At 36.9% G+C, this 17482-nt stretch overlaps 1 protein-coding gene across 12 annotated transcripts in view; it reads left to right on the top strand.

The window, feature by feature from the left end:
• The window catches only part of ERBB2IP (erbb2 interacting protein), a 108273-nt gene that overhangs the window by 29768 nt on the left and 61023 nt on the right, over window positions 1–17482 (top strand). For 11 of the 12 annotated variants that reach the window (XM_006762410.2, XM_006762409.2, XM_015563053.1 and 8 more), the window contains exons 2-4: window positions 7136–7183; window positions 10097–10294; window positions 13487–13604. In XM_006762410.2, the coding sequence (XP_006762473.1) occupies window positions 10106–10294; window positions 13487–13604 (307 nt within the window). In that variant the 5' untranslated portion in view covers window positions 7136–7183; window positions 10097–10105. The remainder of the gene's footprint in view (window positions 1–7135; window positions 7184–10096; window positions 10295–13486; window positions 13605–17482) is intronic. The other variant, XM_015563052.1, reaches the window with a different exon arrangement.

The raw sequence follows: 17482 nt of genomic DNA, 5'->3' as shown, positions 1-17482 counted from the left end.
ATGAAAATGAGATTGTTTGTGTTTTTTGGTCTCCATGGTTAATTCTGTTGTGAACAGTAGTTGCTGCAAGTTTTTCTGAAAGCGTGTGTTTTCGATCCTCATGGTTATATACCGAGGAGTGGAATTGATGGTCATGTGATAATCATGTTTAACTTTTTGGAGGAACTGCCAAACTATTTTCTGAAAGTGACTGTACCAATTTACATTTCCCTCTATAATGTATGAGGGATCCAGTTTCTCCACACCCTCCCTGACACTTGTTACTGCATGTCTTTTTCATTATAGCCATTGCTAGCTGGCGTAAAGTTTTATCTCTGTGGTTTTGATTCGTATTTCCCTAATAACTATTGATGTTGAGCATCTTTTCGTGTGCTTATTAGCTATTCCTGTATCTTTGAAGAAATGCCTGTTCACATCTTTTGCCCATTTTATTTGTTTTTTTTGTTGAGTTTTAAGAGTTCTTTATATATTCAGGATACAAGTCTCCTATCAGATATATAATTTAAAAATATTTTCTCTCATTCTGTGGATTGTTTTTTCCTGTTGCTAGATAGGGTTGATATTCTTTTTTATTTGAGTGGGAATGTCTCTGGTATTTCTTTAATTTTCTTGAACATGATGCTAATGGTTGATTTTTTTTTAACTGAGGAAATATCCTGTTTCTAGTATACTAAGATTTTTATCAAGAATGTTAGATCCTTTTTGGCAGTTTCAAGAAGATTCCTCCACCCCCACCCCTTTATCTATTTGTGTGATGTACTGTTAATAGATTTTTCTCATGTTTATTCATCTTGGCATTCCTAGAATTTATTCTCCTTAGTCATGTATGGTATTACTACTACATTTGAGTTTCTCCTCAAGCCTTGATTGTTGTAGTTAATACTAGGGGGACTTGACCTCCAGGCCAACTGGCTGTGAGAATCAGCTGTGTCTAAAGTGGGAAAACTTCTGTCCTCTAGGGAGGTGCTAATCTAGCCTCCGCACCTTTGTATTTTCCGCACTGGGCCTCCTCTGAGTCTCGTATGCTGTTCTCTTTCCTTCTAGTTGAAGAATTTCCCCTCAGCCAGTCTTCCTGTGGTTCTGGGCGATGTCCGTTCTGTCTTTTAGTTGTATTTTTGAAGTGGTTGTTTGAGGCAGCAAACTCCGGTGTTTACCTATGCCGCCATCTTGGTTTCTCTGAGTTTCTCCTCAAATCTAGGATTTTTTTTTGAAACATTCTTGAATACAAATGGTATATGTGTGTTTATGTTTATTTTTGGGTATTTGATAGGTGCTGATACTCGAATTATGTTGAATTTGTATCATGAATTGGGAATATAATGAGTCCTGAACCTTGTATTAAATTCCATTCCTTGAAATTTTGCAAGTGCTTAGTGTCTTTTAGAGAAATAGTTTATTAACAAACTTTTAAATTTTTTGATATTCTATTTCTTGAGCCCGTTTTGTAATTTAAATTTTTATAGGAAGTCATCAAAATGTAAAATATATTACTATATATTTTAACTTAGTAATTTAAAAAAGCTTTTTGTTTTGTAGTATATGATAGGTAAAGGTCTGTCTAATCCTAAATACAAAAATACTTTTTATTTGTGCTATTAAATTCCCATTCTGATTTCTACTGGTATATTTTGTATCTTTAGACTTGCTGGGAAACTGTTTATTCTTAATGTTTATATTTGGCTACTCCCCCCCAAAACAGAACCAGCTCTTGGATTCACTCATCATTTTTACTCTTTCACGCTTCTAAATTATTACTTCCTGCTTTTTCCTTTAAATCCCTCCATTGAATGGAGATATTCTGGTGTCTAACAGGCCATTGTGGTGTCTAGCAGCACATCCTCTGGTCTCACCTGTGATTTTTAACTCTAGGTACAAAAACAGTACCATAGAGCTCAGTCACCTCAGGCTGATCTTTCTAGTGAAAGGGAGCCCCTGTGATTTCTCTGCTATGGGAGGCTAGCTAGACCAGAAAACAAGCATGGGCTAGTAGTGAAGGGAAGTTAATGTCCATGGAGCCAATTCCTAATAGTGGGAGACAGGAGCAGATGGATAACAACAGCTCACCTCTTTACCTATAGGCCAGGGGTGGGGAACCTTTTTTTCCCCAAGGACTACTTGGATCGGTATAACATCATTCTCAGGCATACAAAATGATCAGATTAAAAATTAGCCTGCTATATTTGGTCAGACATTTAATTAACTCATCCTAATGTCTTGCCAGGGCCAGACCAAATGATTTCACAGGCCTTATACAGCCTGCAGGCTGGAAGTTCCCCGTCCCTGCTATAGGCAGACAATTCTGAGAGCTCTCCTGTGTTTAAGTAAATGAGCCCCAGTTGTTCTTGGGAATGATTTTGATAATGTACCGTTCCTTATATTGACTTTCCCTCCATCTCTGTCATACTCTTCTTGCTCCCACAGGTCACCTCCTAGACAGAATACATGTCAGCCTTTGCTTTTGGGAGAGCCCAAATTGAGATAGGTGTCATAACTCTTAGTATTTAAAGAGTTAGTAATATTCAGGACTTGAAACTGGATATCACCCAGGGTATGACTATAGAGAAGAGGGCCAAGATCCATGTTTTCTGTCACTATACTGTGTTAAGAAGTTGGCATAAAGTGGAACAACTAGCAAAAGAGACTGAGTTGTCACCAGTGGTGTAGAACGAAATTAGGAGGTGTTGTCTTGCTAGCTAAGTGAAGAAAAGGTGTAAAGTACTGGGGAGGAATGCTGCTAATCAAGTAAGAGGTGAACTTAGAATTGTCTGTTGGATTTGGCAATATGTAGACCTTTGATAACCTGGGAAAAAAAGTTTCCATTGAGGTGTTAAGAACAAAAGTGTGATTGGAGTGGGTTTAAGAATAAAGGCAGTGAGTGTATACTCTATAGACTGTTTGTAATTTTGCTGTAACAGGGAACAGAAAAATGGGTTGGTAGCTGGGGAGATGTCTCCAGAGAGGTCCTTTTTAAGATGGGAGGAGAAATACGCCTACTTGGTATAGCATATTGCTGCACATGTTCAAAATCAGTTGTTCCTTGGAGTAGTTTAGAGAACTAGGATTCTCTTTGGTTAATTTGACCATCTGTTCTGTTCCCATTAAGACTTCCCAGATCATGCTTAAAGAGTTCAAGGGGGGAAATAAATTACCAAAAGTCATTAGCAGAAACTTTGGAGATTGGGAGTTATTCTGGCATGGAGATAAATATGAGGAAATAAAAATATGGGAAGTTAATCCTGCCACAGAATTGTGTTGTGGGAAAGGGTTTAGAATCCAGTCAAGACTGTGTGAGAAAGGTATTTCTACGCTTGAAATAATGCCAAGATTTAATTTTCCTACCACATTAAGCAACATCATTGTGAATGCATGTTTGCGATACATATTGCCACAAATGTTGCCTTGCACAGCTTTTTTGACTGGTTGTTGAACCAGCTATATGTTAGAAATTTACACCCAGACAACCAGTACTCTTTTCTGCATCCTTTCACCTTCCCTCAGTTTGGTTATGAGTCATAGTGAGCTGCTTTCTTTCCTTATTCGCCCTCTAATTCCTCCCTCTGATTATAGGATGACCAAATGTTAGGCTTTGAGAGGTAAGGAAACCAATTAATTCTGTGTGAGATGTTTGCATTTGTAGTCTTATTTCTAACTAGGGGCCCAGTGCACAAATTCATGCACCTTGAAAGGAACTGTGGGCCGTGAGGCTGCGGTGAGCACAGGTGCGGGTCTCAGCCCATCCTCCGCGCCCCGCCTGGCCCCTTCCGCTACGGCCCCGGTCCCCTGTCTGCTGGCAGCCCTGCTCCCGCCACTGCCACTCCCATGTGCTGACGGCGCCAGCCCTGCTCACACCTACTGATGGTGTGGAGTGATTGGGGCCAGCGCCATCAGCGGGTGTGAGCAGCGGCTGCTGCCCCGATTGCCCCTCAGGAGCAGGGCGGGTGGAGAAGCCCTGAGGGGTGATCAGGGGTGATGGGGTGCCTGCGGCGGCTCCAGCACGAGCAGCAGGAGCTAGTGGGGCTGGCGCCGGCAGCAGGTGCAAACACCCGGTGGGACCGTGGTCACAGAGCAAAGAATTCTCAGTAACAACCAGAGGCTCGCCCCGATGACAATGACCAGCACCCCACCTTGGTCTGGTGCCCCTGCTCACCTGCTCCACCATCCCACCACAGCCGACACCCGCCATGTTCCATACTCTGCTGCCTGCTGTCGACGCCCGCCCTGTTCCGCACATGCCCCCTGGTGGTCAGCGCACATCATAGCGACTGGTTGTTTGGTTGTTCCGCCATTTGGTCTATTTGCATATTAGCCTTTTATTATATAGGATCGTGGAATGAAAGATTGTTTTATGTAAAAATAGGCCCTCTTGTTTTACAAAGTATGTTATTCCTCCTAAACTGCGATGGAGAAGAATTCTGAAGATTTTTCTTCTACCTTGAGCAATTTTCCTTCATGATAAAGAATCTTGAGTTTTGGGGGTGGGGGAAGGTAGAAGTGGGGGAAGAATCTTGAGTTTTATATCTAACTACAGGCCTGGTGCATGACATTTGTGTACCGGGGATGTGGGGGGGTCTCTCAGTCCAGCTTCTGGCTGAGCGATGCTCCCCCTGTGGGAGTGCACTTACCACCAGGGCGCAGCTCCTGCATTGAGCATCTGCCCCCTGGTGGTCAGTGCATATCATAGCGACCAGTTGTTTTGCCGCTCGGTCCATTTGCATATTAGGGTTTTATTATATAAGGTCTCCTAAATCAGAATCTCTAGGTGTGGTAATCTATACTTCTAAAAATTACTGTACATGAATTTTATTCAGTTAGTTCCACCATCGCACCCCAGGTTTCTGTTTTCCTCCTCATGAGTAGCTTTTTTATTGGTGAGAGATTTTGCTAGGACTGTGTGAATTGTTGCCTAAATTGCTTTATAAAAAAAATTTCAGTGGGCTCTTCTCTTTCTTTAACTAGATTATTTCTACCTGCCTACAGATCCATTGCTGTGACTCATTCTACCCTCACTACTGCTCTATTTTTCTAATGTCCTTCATAGCCAAACAGCCTGAGTTGTCTTTATTTATGTCAAGTTATGCTGTTCTTATTTCTTTTTTTTTAATATATATATATATTTTATTGGTTTTTTACAGAGAAGAAGGGAGAGAGAGAGTTAGAAACATCGATTAGAGAGAAACATCGATCAGCTGCCTCCTGCACATCTCCCACTGGGGATGTGCCCGCAACCCAGGTACATGCCCCTGACTGGAATCGAACCTGGGACCTTTCAGTCCGCAGGCCGACGCTCTATCCACTGAGCCAAACCAGTTTCGGCCTGTTCTTATTTCTTGAGTCCCCTCCAAACATTTTGTTCTCCACCACTCCACGATAAGTAAGCTTGTCAAGATAATAACCTTTGTATTACTATACAGTGATAATTCTCATTAACATACTAGTAGCTGATAATGTCTTCCTTGAAACCATCTTTTTTCTACCTACATTTATTCCCTTGATGCTTTCACCTAATTTTATTGCTTTAAATATCATCTCTAAGCAGATGACTTCCAAATTTATATCCTCAGCTTGGATCTCTTTCCTCCATCTCTGAACACCCATATCCAACTGTCCACTCAGGGTACCACTAAGACATCTGTCAGATGTTTTTACACTAATGTTTCAAAGCACAAACCCCTCTCATCTCTCTTCTCTCCAACATGCTCCTTCCATGGTCTTAGTCCATCTCAGTTTTATTGGCAGTTCCATTCTACCAGGCTATCACATATGTGGGAATATGTAGAATGAGAAATTAAAAAAAAATACATTTTATTGATTTTTTACAGAGAGGAACTGAGAGGGATAGAGAGTTAGAAACATCGATGAGAGAAGAACATTAATCAGCTGCCTCCTGCACACCCCCTACTGGGGATGTGCCCGCCACCAAGGTACATGCCCTTGACCAGAATCGAACCTGGGACCCTTGAGTCCGCAGGCTGATGCTCTATTCACTGAGCCAAACTGGTTAGGGCTGTAGAATGACAAATTTAGTGGCCATCCTTTGCTTGCTACATACAAAGGTATTGTTTGTGGCATGTACTATATGTAGAATTTGTGGAGAAGATTAAACAACTCAGTAGTCCTAAACTACTTAGCATAGAGACAAATAGCCTGTTACATTACAGTGATTCTGTAAAACTTCAAAACACATTAATACCACTAAATTTTTAAGAAAGAGACTATGATGTATATGCTTTTTGTTAATGGGATTGTTTTGGGTTTCAGGTTATCTCACTTTGAAATATATGTTGGTTACAGGTATAGAAAATTTAGCAATGGTTTAAGCAAATAAAAATTTAGTTATCTTACAAACTAAGAAATCCAGAATTAGATAGTAGTTAGCATTGCTTCAGCTAATTTTAACAGCAATGCTATTAGAGACTTCACAGCTGGTTTTGTGCTTCTACACTGTCAGCCTTATTGATTTGGTGTTAATTCTCTTGCTTGATGACTTTTATGGTTCTAGGATGATTGCTGAGTAGTAGACATTACATTCACATCTAGTCCTGGATATGGACAGCACATTAAAAATTTTTTTTTAGAATCAACCCTCCTCATTCCACCCCCAAAGCAGATTTCTGAGTATATGTCATTGGATTTAACTGTTATCCATTCATTGCCTTTCCAACCTTAGAAAGCTTAAAAGTGGGTATTTAGTGGTGTCCATTACCACCCTGAGAGAAGAAAAATTCTGGTAAGGAGAAATAGAATCTGATAAGCAATTAATAGCTTCTGCCACATAAAACTAATAAAAAACTACTCAATTTCTATATAATTGGTGATTAGCGTTTATTTGCTTGTAAAAACTTGATCATTTCTCAGTAAGTTCAGATAAATGGGATTTTAATGGTAGATTGATAGATATTTGTTATTTGATATAGAGCAGGGCTCTAGATAGCATACAAATGAATTAAGAATAATCCAGTGACTGACTGAGAAGTTAGCCATTTATTTAGAAGTTAGCAAGTTTGCATATATCAGTTTACACTGGTGAATTTTTGAGAATTTTAATTTACATTTTGAGGTATATAAGAAATTAGAAGAGATGTTCCTTAGAATCATAAAAATCTAATTTTTGTGTTAATTTTGTTTGTTTTCATAGAATGTTGGCTCAGTTAAGAAACAGCAGGGAGATAAATTCAGCCAAGTGGTAAGTGGCTTTAATTTTTGTTGTTACAAAGTATATTGGGGGGAGAAAAAGAAAGTGTTTTGGCTTATTATTATGCCTTTTTTTTCTTGGCTCGCTCCTCTTTCTCCATTTGATTAGAAAATTTTTTCATCTACCGTGTTGTCTGATTTATGAAGTGACTCTTGCTTGTCACAACACTAAAATTCTAATTAGTAGTCTCCATGTTGATCTCTTCCTGTTCAGACTAAGTGAGGCTTTCTCCCTTTGGTTTGCTCTCTTACAATATTGTGTAAGGGAGGATCTCTTTGGGTGTTGTCACTCACTTATTTCCTCCTCTCCCCTCAATAATTGAAGTTCCCTCATTTTCAATCAGCAGTGTTTAGTTTGCTGAATTGGGTCCATTTTTGTTTTGGCTCAAGGCCTACTGTAGTCTAAACTGTTCTCTTCATAGCCTCTATTCACAGAAAATTTTCATTTGAGATATAAACTCTTTTTGTAGCTTCCTAGAGCTATGCATCTAATTCCTTTTCTGAGTTAATTGTCTCTTCTGACCTCTGCAGTTTCTGAACATCTGTCTGCGACATGATCTATTCATGATTTCCAATATAGAAAAATCTTGGAAGTTGTTTTATATTCGTTAACTGTTACTTTGAGGGGGAACAAATAGTGGTAGACTGAGACTTGACTTGGAGTGGTGAACACACAATACAGTGTACAGATGATGTATTGTAGACTTATACACCTGAAACCTGTATAATTTTGTTAACCAGTGTCACCCCAATAAATGCAATAAAAAAACCAATTACTCTGCCCTATAAATTGCCATCTATCTCAAGTGACCTACACAGATAATATCTAAAACAATTTTTTAAAATCACATATTTTTAATAATAACATTCCATGTCCTTTATTCTCAGAAATTATACTCACAAATCCGTTATGATTTCTGGAAAATGGACTTTTAGGCCATATCTTTCAAGTTCTTGGCTACTATCATATTATATAAATATAAGTAAAGTAGTTATAATATGATGAACCAGAATAATAGAGACATCTCACCATAGTTGTTCCATAGAAATTCAGTGATAGAAATGTTCTGTATCTTCTCTTATTCAGTATAATAGCCATAGCCACATGTGGCTACTGAGCATTTAAAATGTGCTTAGTGCAACCAAGAAACTAGATTTTAAATTGTATTTGGTTTAACTTGAATTTTAAGATTAAAATGCCACATGGTCTAGTGGTTACTATATTGGGCAGAGATGAGATGCTTTTCCATTGTTTTTACCCCCTGATTCATTATCAGTTAGTCTTAGCATCTCTTGAACAAAACATTTTGTTTTTATTTTTTGGAATCTTTTTAATCTTACAAACACATAAGTACAAACTATATTCCCTTTTCGCAATTAAATTTTTACTAGGTCAATACAATTGCTTATTCTTATCAGTAACCCTCTTCATATAAACATGTATTGTTAATAAGCATTCAGTAAACTTTACTGAATATTTGTTGACAAGATTTTTATTACTGTTTTTATTCAGTATAATTGACATTATATTGATTTCAGGTGTACAACGTGAATGATTTGATATTTTGTATATACTGCCAAATGATCACCACAATAAAGTTAACATCCATCATCACACATAGTTACAAATTCTTTTTCTTGCAGTGAGAACTTTTAAGATCTATTCTCTTAGCAACTTTTAAATATACAGTACAGTATTATTAATTATAGTCATGATCCCCATGAGACAAAGATTTTATAGAAACATTTGATGTTTGTTATCATAGTGTAAGGGAAGAAAAAATTTTCCTTAACGGTCTCTGAGTCCCTGGCTGCATCTGAAAATTTAACAAAGACAGATTAACAGGAGAAAAGCATGCACATTTATTTAATATTAGAGGCCCAATGCATGAAATTGGTACAAGGGGCTTGGCCCTCGCAGCCCTGGCTGCCTCAGCCCTCCCAGCCCCGGCTTCGTCCAGAAGGTAGTCTGGACGGTTGTTCTGCTGTTCGACCGTCCAGTCTAATTAGCATATTCTGCTTTTATTATTATAGATAAGTTTTAAATGACATGTGAGCCTTCATATAGAAACAAAGACCCAAAGAAACTGTTAAAACTTAGAGTTAGAAACATCAATGAGAGAGAAACATCGATCAGCTGCCTCCTGCACGCATACCTCCCACTGGGGATGTGCCTGCAACCAAGGTACATGCCCTTGACTGGAATCGAACCTGGGACCTTTCAGTCCGCAGGCCGACACTATCCACTGAGCCAAACCAGTCAGGGCAAAACTTAGTTTTATTGTGTATTTTTTTAAGAGAGAGAGAGAGAAATGGGGAGTGAAGAGAGAGAGGGAGAAAGACAGACAGACAGATAGACATGGGTTTGTTGTTCCACTTATTTATGCATTCATTGGTTGCTTCTTGTATGTGCCCTGACCAGACATCGAACCCGAAACCTTGGAATATTGGGATGATGCTTTAACCCAGTGGTTCTCAACCTTCCTAGTGCCGTGACCCTTTAATACAGTTCCTCATGTTGTGGTGACCCCCAACCATAAAATTATTTTCGTTGCTACTTCATAACTGTAATTTTGCTACTGTTATGAATCATAATGTAAATATCCGATATGCAGGATGTATTTTCATTGTTCGCGACTCACAGGTTGAGAACCGCTGCAACCAATTGAGCTATGTGGCCAGGGCCAGAAGTGCTTGAATTTAATTTGAAATGTAATATATATAAATTTTATAGTACGGCAATGTTAAATGCACTTCATTGCGTGTAGGTGAGGTATTTATCTGTGATATATAAATTGTGATAAATGCATAATTTGTTTTGAAAAATTGTTTTAATATGTATTTTCCTTTTATTTATTTTGTTAATATGTATGTTTTAACTAGATTTATTGTTTGAATATTGCAGTGTCTAAAAATGACTACAAAACGAAGTTTGTTTGTGCGGTTGGTACCCTGCCGATGCTTACGAGGGGAAGAGGAGACTGTCACTACTCTTGATTATTCTCATTGCAGTTTGGAACAGGTTCCCAAAGAGATATTTACTTTTGAAAAAACTTTGGAGGAGCTCTATTTAGATGCTAATCAGATTGAAGAGCTTCCAAAGGTATGTTAATACTGTCTTTAAAGGATTGCCTTGTTATTTTTATACCTAGAAATATGATATTCCCAGTGTTGCCTTAATGCTGCAGATGTATAAGGTATCCCCTAAAAATATATGCACATAATAATTATAAAGGCAGTGTTTATTAAAATACATTTCATTTTCAAAATTGAGCTCTCAGCTGTTGAAGTATGTATACTTTTTGGAGGGACACCCTGTATTTGTGTGCACTGTGTCCACTTTTTTTGGTTTAATTTTAAAAATAGGGTATGCCGCACTATATATATATATATATATATATTCCTCAGCCAAGGACATCCTTGAAGAGGAAGGGAGAGGTAGGATGGATGGACAGACAGACAGACAGACAGATGTATATGTATGTGAGAGAGAAACACTGATCACTTGCTTTCCATATGCTCCCCAACTAGGGATCAAACCTGCAACCTAGATATGTGCCCTGACCAGGAATCGAACCAGCAACCTTTTGATGCACCAGATGATACTCAACCAACTAAGCCAGTCCAGCCAGGCTCAGCTATTTTTTTTAAGTATATTTTATTGATTTTTTACAGAGAGGTAGGGAGAGAGAGAGAGAGTCAGAAACATCGATGAGAGAGAAACATCAATCAGCTGCCTTCTGCACATCTCCCACTGGGGATGTGCCCGCAACCCAGGTACATGCCCTTGACCGGAATCGAACCTGGGACCTTTCAGTCCACAGGCCGACGCTCTGTCCACTGAGCCAAACCGGTTTCGGCGGCTCAACTATTTTTAAAATAGAATTTTTAATCTCTGTCTCTTCATGTTAACTGCTTGAGTAGTTGTGTAAATAACTTAACATTTTGTATTTAATTCTGGTTTTGTTATAGCCACTAAGGTAGATAATAAGACTACACAATTTCTGTAGCCAATAGATTTAACTAGACAAAGAATTGAAATTAATTTTCTTTTTCTAGTTTTATAGAACTTTGATCCTACATTATTATCATTGGGGATAAATTGGCGGTTTTTGTTTATTACATTTTAATTTAGTTGTTAAATAGCTTCTTAGAGGTAGCATTCTATTAACCTCATTTCAGTTTGTTTGGAAAAGTTTTGGAGGACTTAATATCTCTGAAATGTAGAAACAACTAGACGGAAAAAGTTGGATTGTTGCCATGAAACATCTCATCTATTTGATTAAAATTTTTTGTGACTACTTTTTCCCTTAAATCTTAATCCCTCTTTATTCTCTACTCAATTTCCTCTTTTTAAAATGGAAAAGCTGCAGTAGCTTTAATTTAATTGTTAGAACCATTTACCACCCAAACAGCAGTATTTTTCTAACTGTGGGTAGACACATGAATGGCTTAAAAGTCAATTTAATATGTGTGCCTTTCCAAATAATAAGCTATGATTTTGACTGACAAATTTAGAAAATAAAAACATAGCACACCCAGTTAAACAATTTTCAGATAAATAATAATTTTTCAGTATAAGTGCAATATATAGGACATACTTTTACTAAAAAGTTATTGTTTACCTGAAATCCTAATTTAATCAGTCATTCTGTATTTTATCAGCAATGCTAACTTTAATGGAATAGAAAATAGAGTGTGTTGTATATATCCATTGTTACATGAAAAATTTGTTTTAGATTTGTGTGTCTGTGTGTATACCTACTAGATGGCAGTTTTGAAAAGGCTTGTATTTCAGTGGCCATTAGTAAACAACATTTTAAAATCCAGTGCCGTTCTAGGTTGTCTTATAAAGAAATCCATATATGGCTATGGATAAAATATTAAAGGTTGTGGGTTGCCCAGCTGGTGTGGCTCAGTGGTTGAGAGTCAACCCATGAACCAGGCAGTTGGGTTCCGGTCAGGGCACATGGCAGGGTTGCCGGATCAATCCCCAGTGTGAGGTGTGCAGGAGTTAGCTGATGGATTATTTTCTCTCATCATTGATGTTTCTCTCTCTCCCTCTTCCTTCCTCACTTAAATCAGTAAAACATTATTTTTTTTAAAAAAGGTTGTGGGTTGCATGTTTATCAATTATTTCCCTATGTTGTCATCAACTGCTGTGTAATGTACTTTTTCCATGTTGTTCTTCAGCAAATAATTATCTTTCTTAGCTAGTTCTCCTAAAGAATGTGGAAGACTAAGATTAGTTTCTTTCTCTATTCACCACCAGTGGGGTATCAATCTAGGGATTGCTGAAAAGAGAGGCTTGTTATGATAGTGCAAATAACTGAATAACTTAAACATAACCATTTTTCATTTTTGAAAGCATGCCCTTCTTAAATAGGGTTTATTCATAATGCCATTCTGACAACAGGTTTTCTTTGTTTTTCTAAAAGATTTTACTTTGTTATAAAAGTTTTAGAGTCACATCAATATTAACAGGAAGATATACAGATTTCCCATATACCTACTCTATCCTCATACATGCCTCCACCATTATCAACATCTCCCACCAAAATGGTGCATTTGTTACAATTGAGGAGTCTACTTTGAAAAATCATAATCACCTAAAGTCCATAGTTTACATTAGATTTCACTCTTAATGTTATACATTTTGTGGGTTTGAACAAATGTATAATGAATGACATGTATCCATTATTACGGTGTCATACAGAGTATTTGCACCGCCCTAAAAATCTTCTGTGCGCCATACAGGGGTTTTTTTTGTATGGAACTTAGAAGTGGCCCACTTACCTATTGCTGTTGGTAAATATATTTTTAGGGCACATTTAATTATTGTGACTTTAGCATAACAATATATTTGCTCCCATACTTATTTTGTCCTCCCATACCAGAATTCTATATTTTGAGTAAATTTAAATCGATTGTATTTACTTAAATTTAATTTATGTAAACTTTCCTTTTGGAATAAGGGTGCTTGAAATACAAGCCCCAAAATTTACAATATTTTATGGCCACTTATTTTGTACTACCTCTATAGAGAATACAACCATGTACTTATTCTCACTTAGTGCATTTGCTCAAGGTAGAAGTATGAAGATATAAATCATTCTGAGTAGGTTGATTGTGTTCAGATTCATAAGAGCATAAAATAATGATATCTTTCTTGGTCTTTGTGTAGGTATAACTGATTCACTTTTAATAATACTGTTTATTTGTATAAAGGTTAATAAATGAAAAATTAAGGAAACTTAAGAAATGATCAAAGTCCTTTCTTCCCTTGTTTTAATAGCAACTTTTTAACTGTCAATCTCTACACAAACTGAGTTTGCCAGACAATGATTTAACAACATTACCAGCATCTATTGCAAATCTCATTAATCTCAGGGAACTGGATGTCAGCAAGAATGGTAAGATTACCTGCCCTCCCAGGTTTTTGTACTTGGGACCATGTTATATTAAGATTTCTGCTGTGTTCTAACAAATAAAAATATAAAATTAAAAAGTCATTATAATGTATTACTTTAGTTTTCTTATATATAAAATTTATATAAGTGGCCTATGAGAGCTTAAAGCAAGGTAGAGAATAAGTATAAAAAATATGAGCCCAGCCAGCATGGCTCAGTGATTGAACATTGACCTATGAACCAATGAACCAGGAGGCACATGCCCGGGTTATGGGCTTGATTCCCAGTGGCGAGTGTGCAGGAGGCAGCTAATCAGTGATTCTTTTCATCGTTGATGTTTCTATCTCTCACTCTCCCTTCCTCTCTCAAATCAATAAAATACATTTTTTAAAAGTATAAAAAAATTAAAATGTCCTTTTAATTTAAATGCTGGGATACATGTATGTACATATTCATGTATCCTTAAATTTATATATTTATTTATATACATTGCCCTGTTGTTTGTAATGATGAGAAACTAGTAACTGTGTCTATTGTTGATTACACAGTTACATATATCCATAAGAGTGGAGGTCATGTAGCTCCATCATTACTGACATGAAAGATTTAGTGTAAAGGGAAAAAATTATGAAACATTATATATGAATTGAACATGAACAGATTATTTAATTTATTGAGAGACCACTCTGTACCAAATACTTTATTAGGAGCTGGAAATGCAATTAATGATGAGATATAAAAAAGACATGGTCACTGTTCTCCTGGGATGTCATCTTTAGTTTAGTATACATTGAAGAGAGTGGAAGATATATTCCAAAATGTTAAGCGCTTACCTTGGAGTGAGAGAAAAGTAGACACTTGCAAATTTTAGAATGAGCATGTATTTATTTTATAATTTATGAAAAAAAAGGAAAAGTAACAAGGATAAATTCTAAATGCTCTGCTCAAAGATAGAAGACTTCAATGAACACTTAACACATTGTTTGCGGGTAGTTTTTATCACGCGCTAACAGGTGGTGCAGGCCATTTTTGCTAATTATTTGCGCAAATGGCAACGTTCAGTAAAATTACGATAACTTTAGTTTACATCTTTATACGTTACCCGCGCTCTACTACACTGGTAGCACGTATAAATACATAAAACATATAAATACGTTTCCCGCACACAATGTGTTAATACTCAGTCATCCTATATAATAAAAGGCTAATATGCAAATCAACTGAACAGCAGAACAACCAGTTGCTGTGATGAGCACTGACCACCAGGGGGCAAACGCTCAACACAGGAGCTGCCCCCTGGTGGTCAGTGCACTCCAACAGGGGGAGCGCAGCTCAGCCAGAAGCCGGGCTCACGGCTGGCTAGTGCAGCTGCAGTGGCGGGAGCCTCCTGCCTCTGCAGCAGGGCTAAGGGCCCCTCGGGGGTGTCCAACTGCTGGACATCTCCTGAGGGGTCCCCGACTGTGAGAGGGTGCAGGCCTATTGAAGTACCCCTCCTCACTCCATTGTACGAATGTCATGCACTGGGCCTCTAGTATTTAAGTAATTCTTTATAGCAACTGGAGAAAATCTTAACAAACAAGCCTCAAAAAGTTAGTGCAGTAGTGCGAGAGGACACCTAGCAATTGTATTCTATAGCCCTTTGTCTTGATGATATGAGTATCCAGCAGTTATTCTATATGTCAGTTTTCCTAAATTTCAGGTCTTATTATGAAAACCACTTTAGGAGAGATTAAAAGTCTTCCTGTTTTCAGAATTAACAGTTAATTTTGGCAAATGAATTAATCATTATGTCTACCCATCTCCATTAAAAAGCAAAAGTTACTTTAAAATAAATACATAAATTTATTACATGTCTTCATTTACTAAATCCTAATTATCTTAATTGTTTAATATCAAACAATGAAATTGTGTATTTCATAGGAAAATGGTTAAATTAACACTTCCTCTATAAGGATATAGAATATGTTTATATTCATTGTAGGTTTAGGTTCAGGTTACAGTGATTAGTACCCTATTGCATTTCAGTTGTCAATAACCAATACATTTTAGTTTTAAGGCTAATTCAGTTGACCCTTGAACAATGTGGGGGTTGTGGGGCCTAGGGGCCACAACCAACCTTACGGTCAAAAATGTGTGTATAAGTTAAGTGTCCCTCTGCATATGGGGATTCTGAGCCACAGATTGAAAACAGCATACTTTCTAAAAACCTTTTTTATGATTTATTTGTTTATTTTTCATGTCTAATTTTTATTTTGGAATGTGAAGTTATTTTCAATTAAAGCATAGTTGACATACAATATCATATTAGTTTCAGGTGTATAACAGTGAGATTTCACATTTACACACCTTACAAAGTGATCAGCACAAAAAGTTCACTATCCGTCTGTTACTGTACAAAGTTATTATTGACTGTATTCCCTATGTTGTACTTTACATCCCCATGACTTATTTATGTTATCATGGGGATGTATCCTCTTAATCCCCTTCACCTTTTCGCCCATACTGCCATCACCCAACCCTCTAGCAACTGTCAGTTTTTCTGTATCTATGAGTCTGTTTGTTTTGCTTGTTCATTTGTTTATTCTTTTAGATTCCTCATACAAGTGAAATAATACAGAATTTGTCTTTCTCTGATTTATTTAACTTAGCATTATACCCTCTAGGTCTATCCATGTTGTGGCAAATGGCAAGATTTCATTCTTTTTCATGATGGAGTATTATTTCTTTGTACGTGAATGTGTATGTGTATGTACAGATGTTGTGTACACACACACATATCCACTTCTTTATCCATTCATCTATTGATGAACACCTAGGTTGCTTCCATATCTTGGCTGTTGTAAGTAATGCTGCAGTGAACATAAGGGTGCATATATCTTTCAAATTAGTGTTTTGTTTTCTTCAGATAAGCACCTAGAAGTAGAAGTGCTGGATCTTCCTTTGTCTATTGTTATAGCCTTTGTTTTCAAGTCTATTTGTCTGATTTAATATTGCTATACACCTTCTTTTTTTTGTTTTTTTGTTGTTGTTGTTTCCATTTTCATGACATCTTTTTCCATCCTTTTACTTTCAGTCTTTATGTGTCTTTCAGTCTGGAGTACCATGTAGGCAGCATGTATAAGAGCCTTGTTTTTTTTTTTCATCCTTTCAGTCACCCCATGTTTTTTCAATAGGATACTTGGTCAGTTTACACTTAAAGTAATTATTTCAACCTTTTTAAAATGAATCATTTAACTTTTCAGTTAAATTTTTTCTATTATAGTGTTTTAAATTTAAATTTTAATATAATTATTTGATTGAATTCATTTATGATATCCTTCTTTTTCTTTAAAGATTTGTTTAGCAATAAAAAAGAATGAAATCTTGCCATTTGCAACAATATGGATGGACCTAGAAGATATGCTAAGTGAAATAAGTCAGACACAGGAAGACAAATACCATATAAACTAACTTATATATGGAATCTTAAAAAAACAAACAAACACAAAACAAATGCATAAACAAAACAGAAACAGACCCATAGGTATAGAGAAAAGCTGATGGTTGCCAAGCGGGAGGAGCTGGTGGGGTGGGAATTTTAAAAAAAAGAGTGCTCAGAGGAGCCTGACTAAAATTTGGTCAAGGAGAGAGTTTTTATTGCCAGTTTTCTGGGTTAGAGTGGCACTATCGATGATTCAGGAGAGATAAGAAGGAAAAATATAAAATAAAAATAATAGTTATTTGTATTGAAAGTGCCTTTATTCCCTGTAAAACAGAATTAGGAGGCAGTTTCCTAGGATAGTCCTAAAAGCCAAAGGGAGCTTTTTAGTATACAGTCAGTGGAAGGAAGCTATTATGGACTCATTTTTCTTTTCATTCAGATGACATTTACTAAATTCTCT

Source organism: Myotis davidii, unplaced genomic scaffold (assembly GCF_000327345.1).
Source record: "Myotis davidii unplaced genomic scaffold, ASM32734v1 scaffold135, whole genome shotgun sequence".
In the NCBI taxonomy this organism is placed as follows: domain Eukaryota; kingdom Metazoa; phylum Chordata; class Mammalia; order Chiroptera; family Vespertilionidae; genus Myotis; species Myotis davidii.
This window is presented reverse-complemented; position numbering and strand designations above follow the sequence as displayed.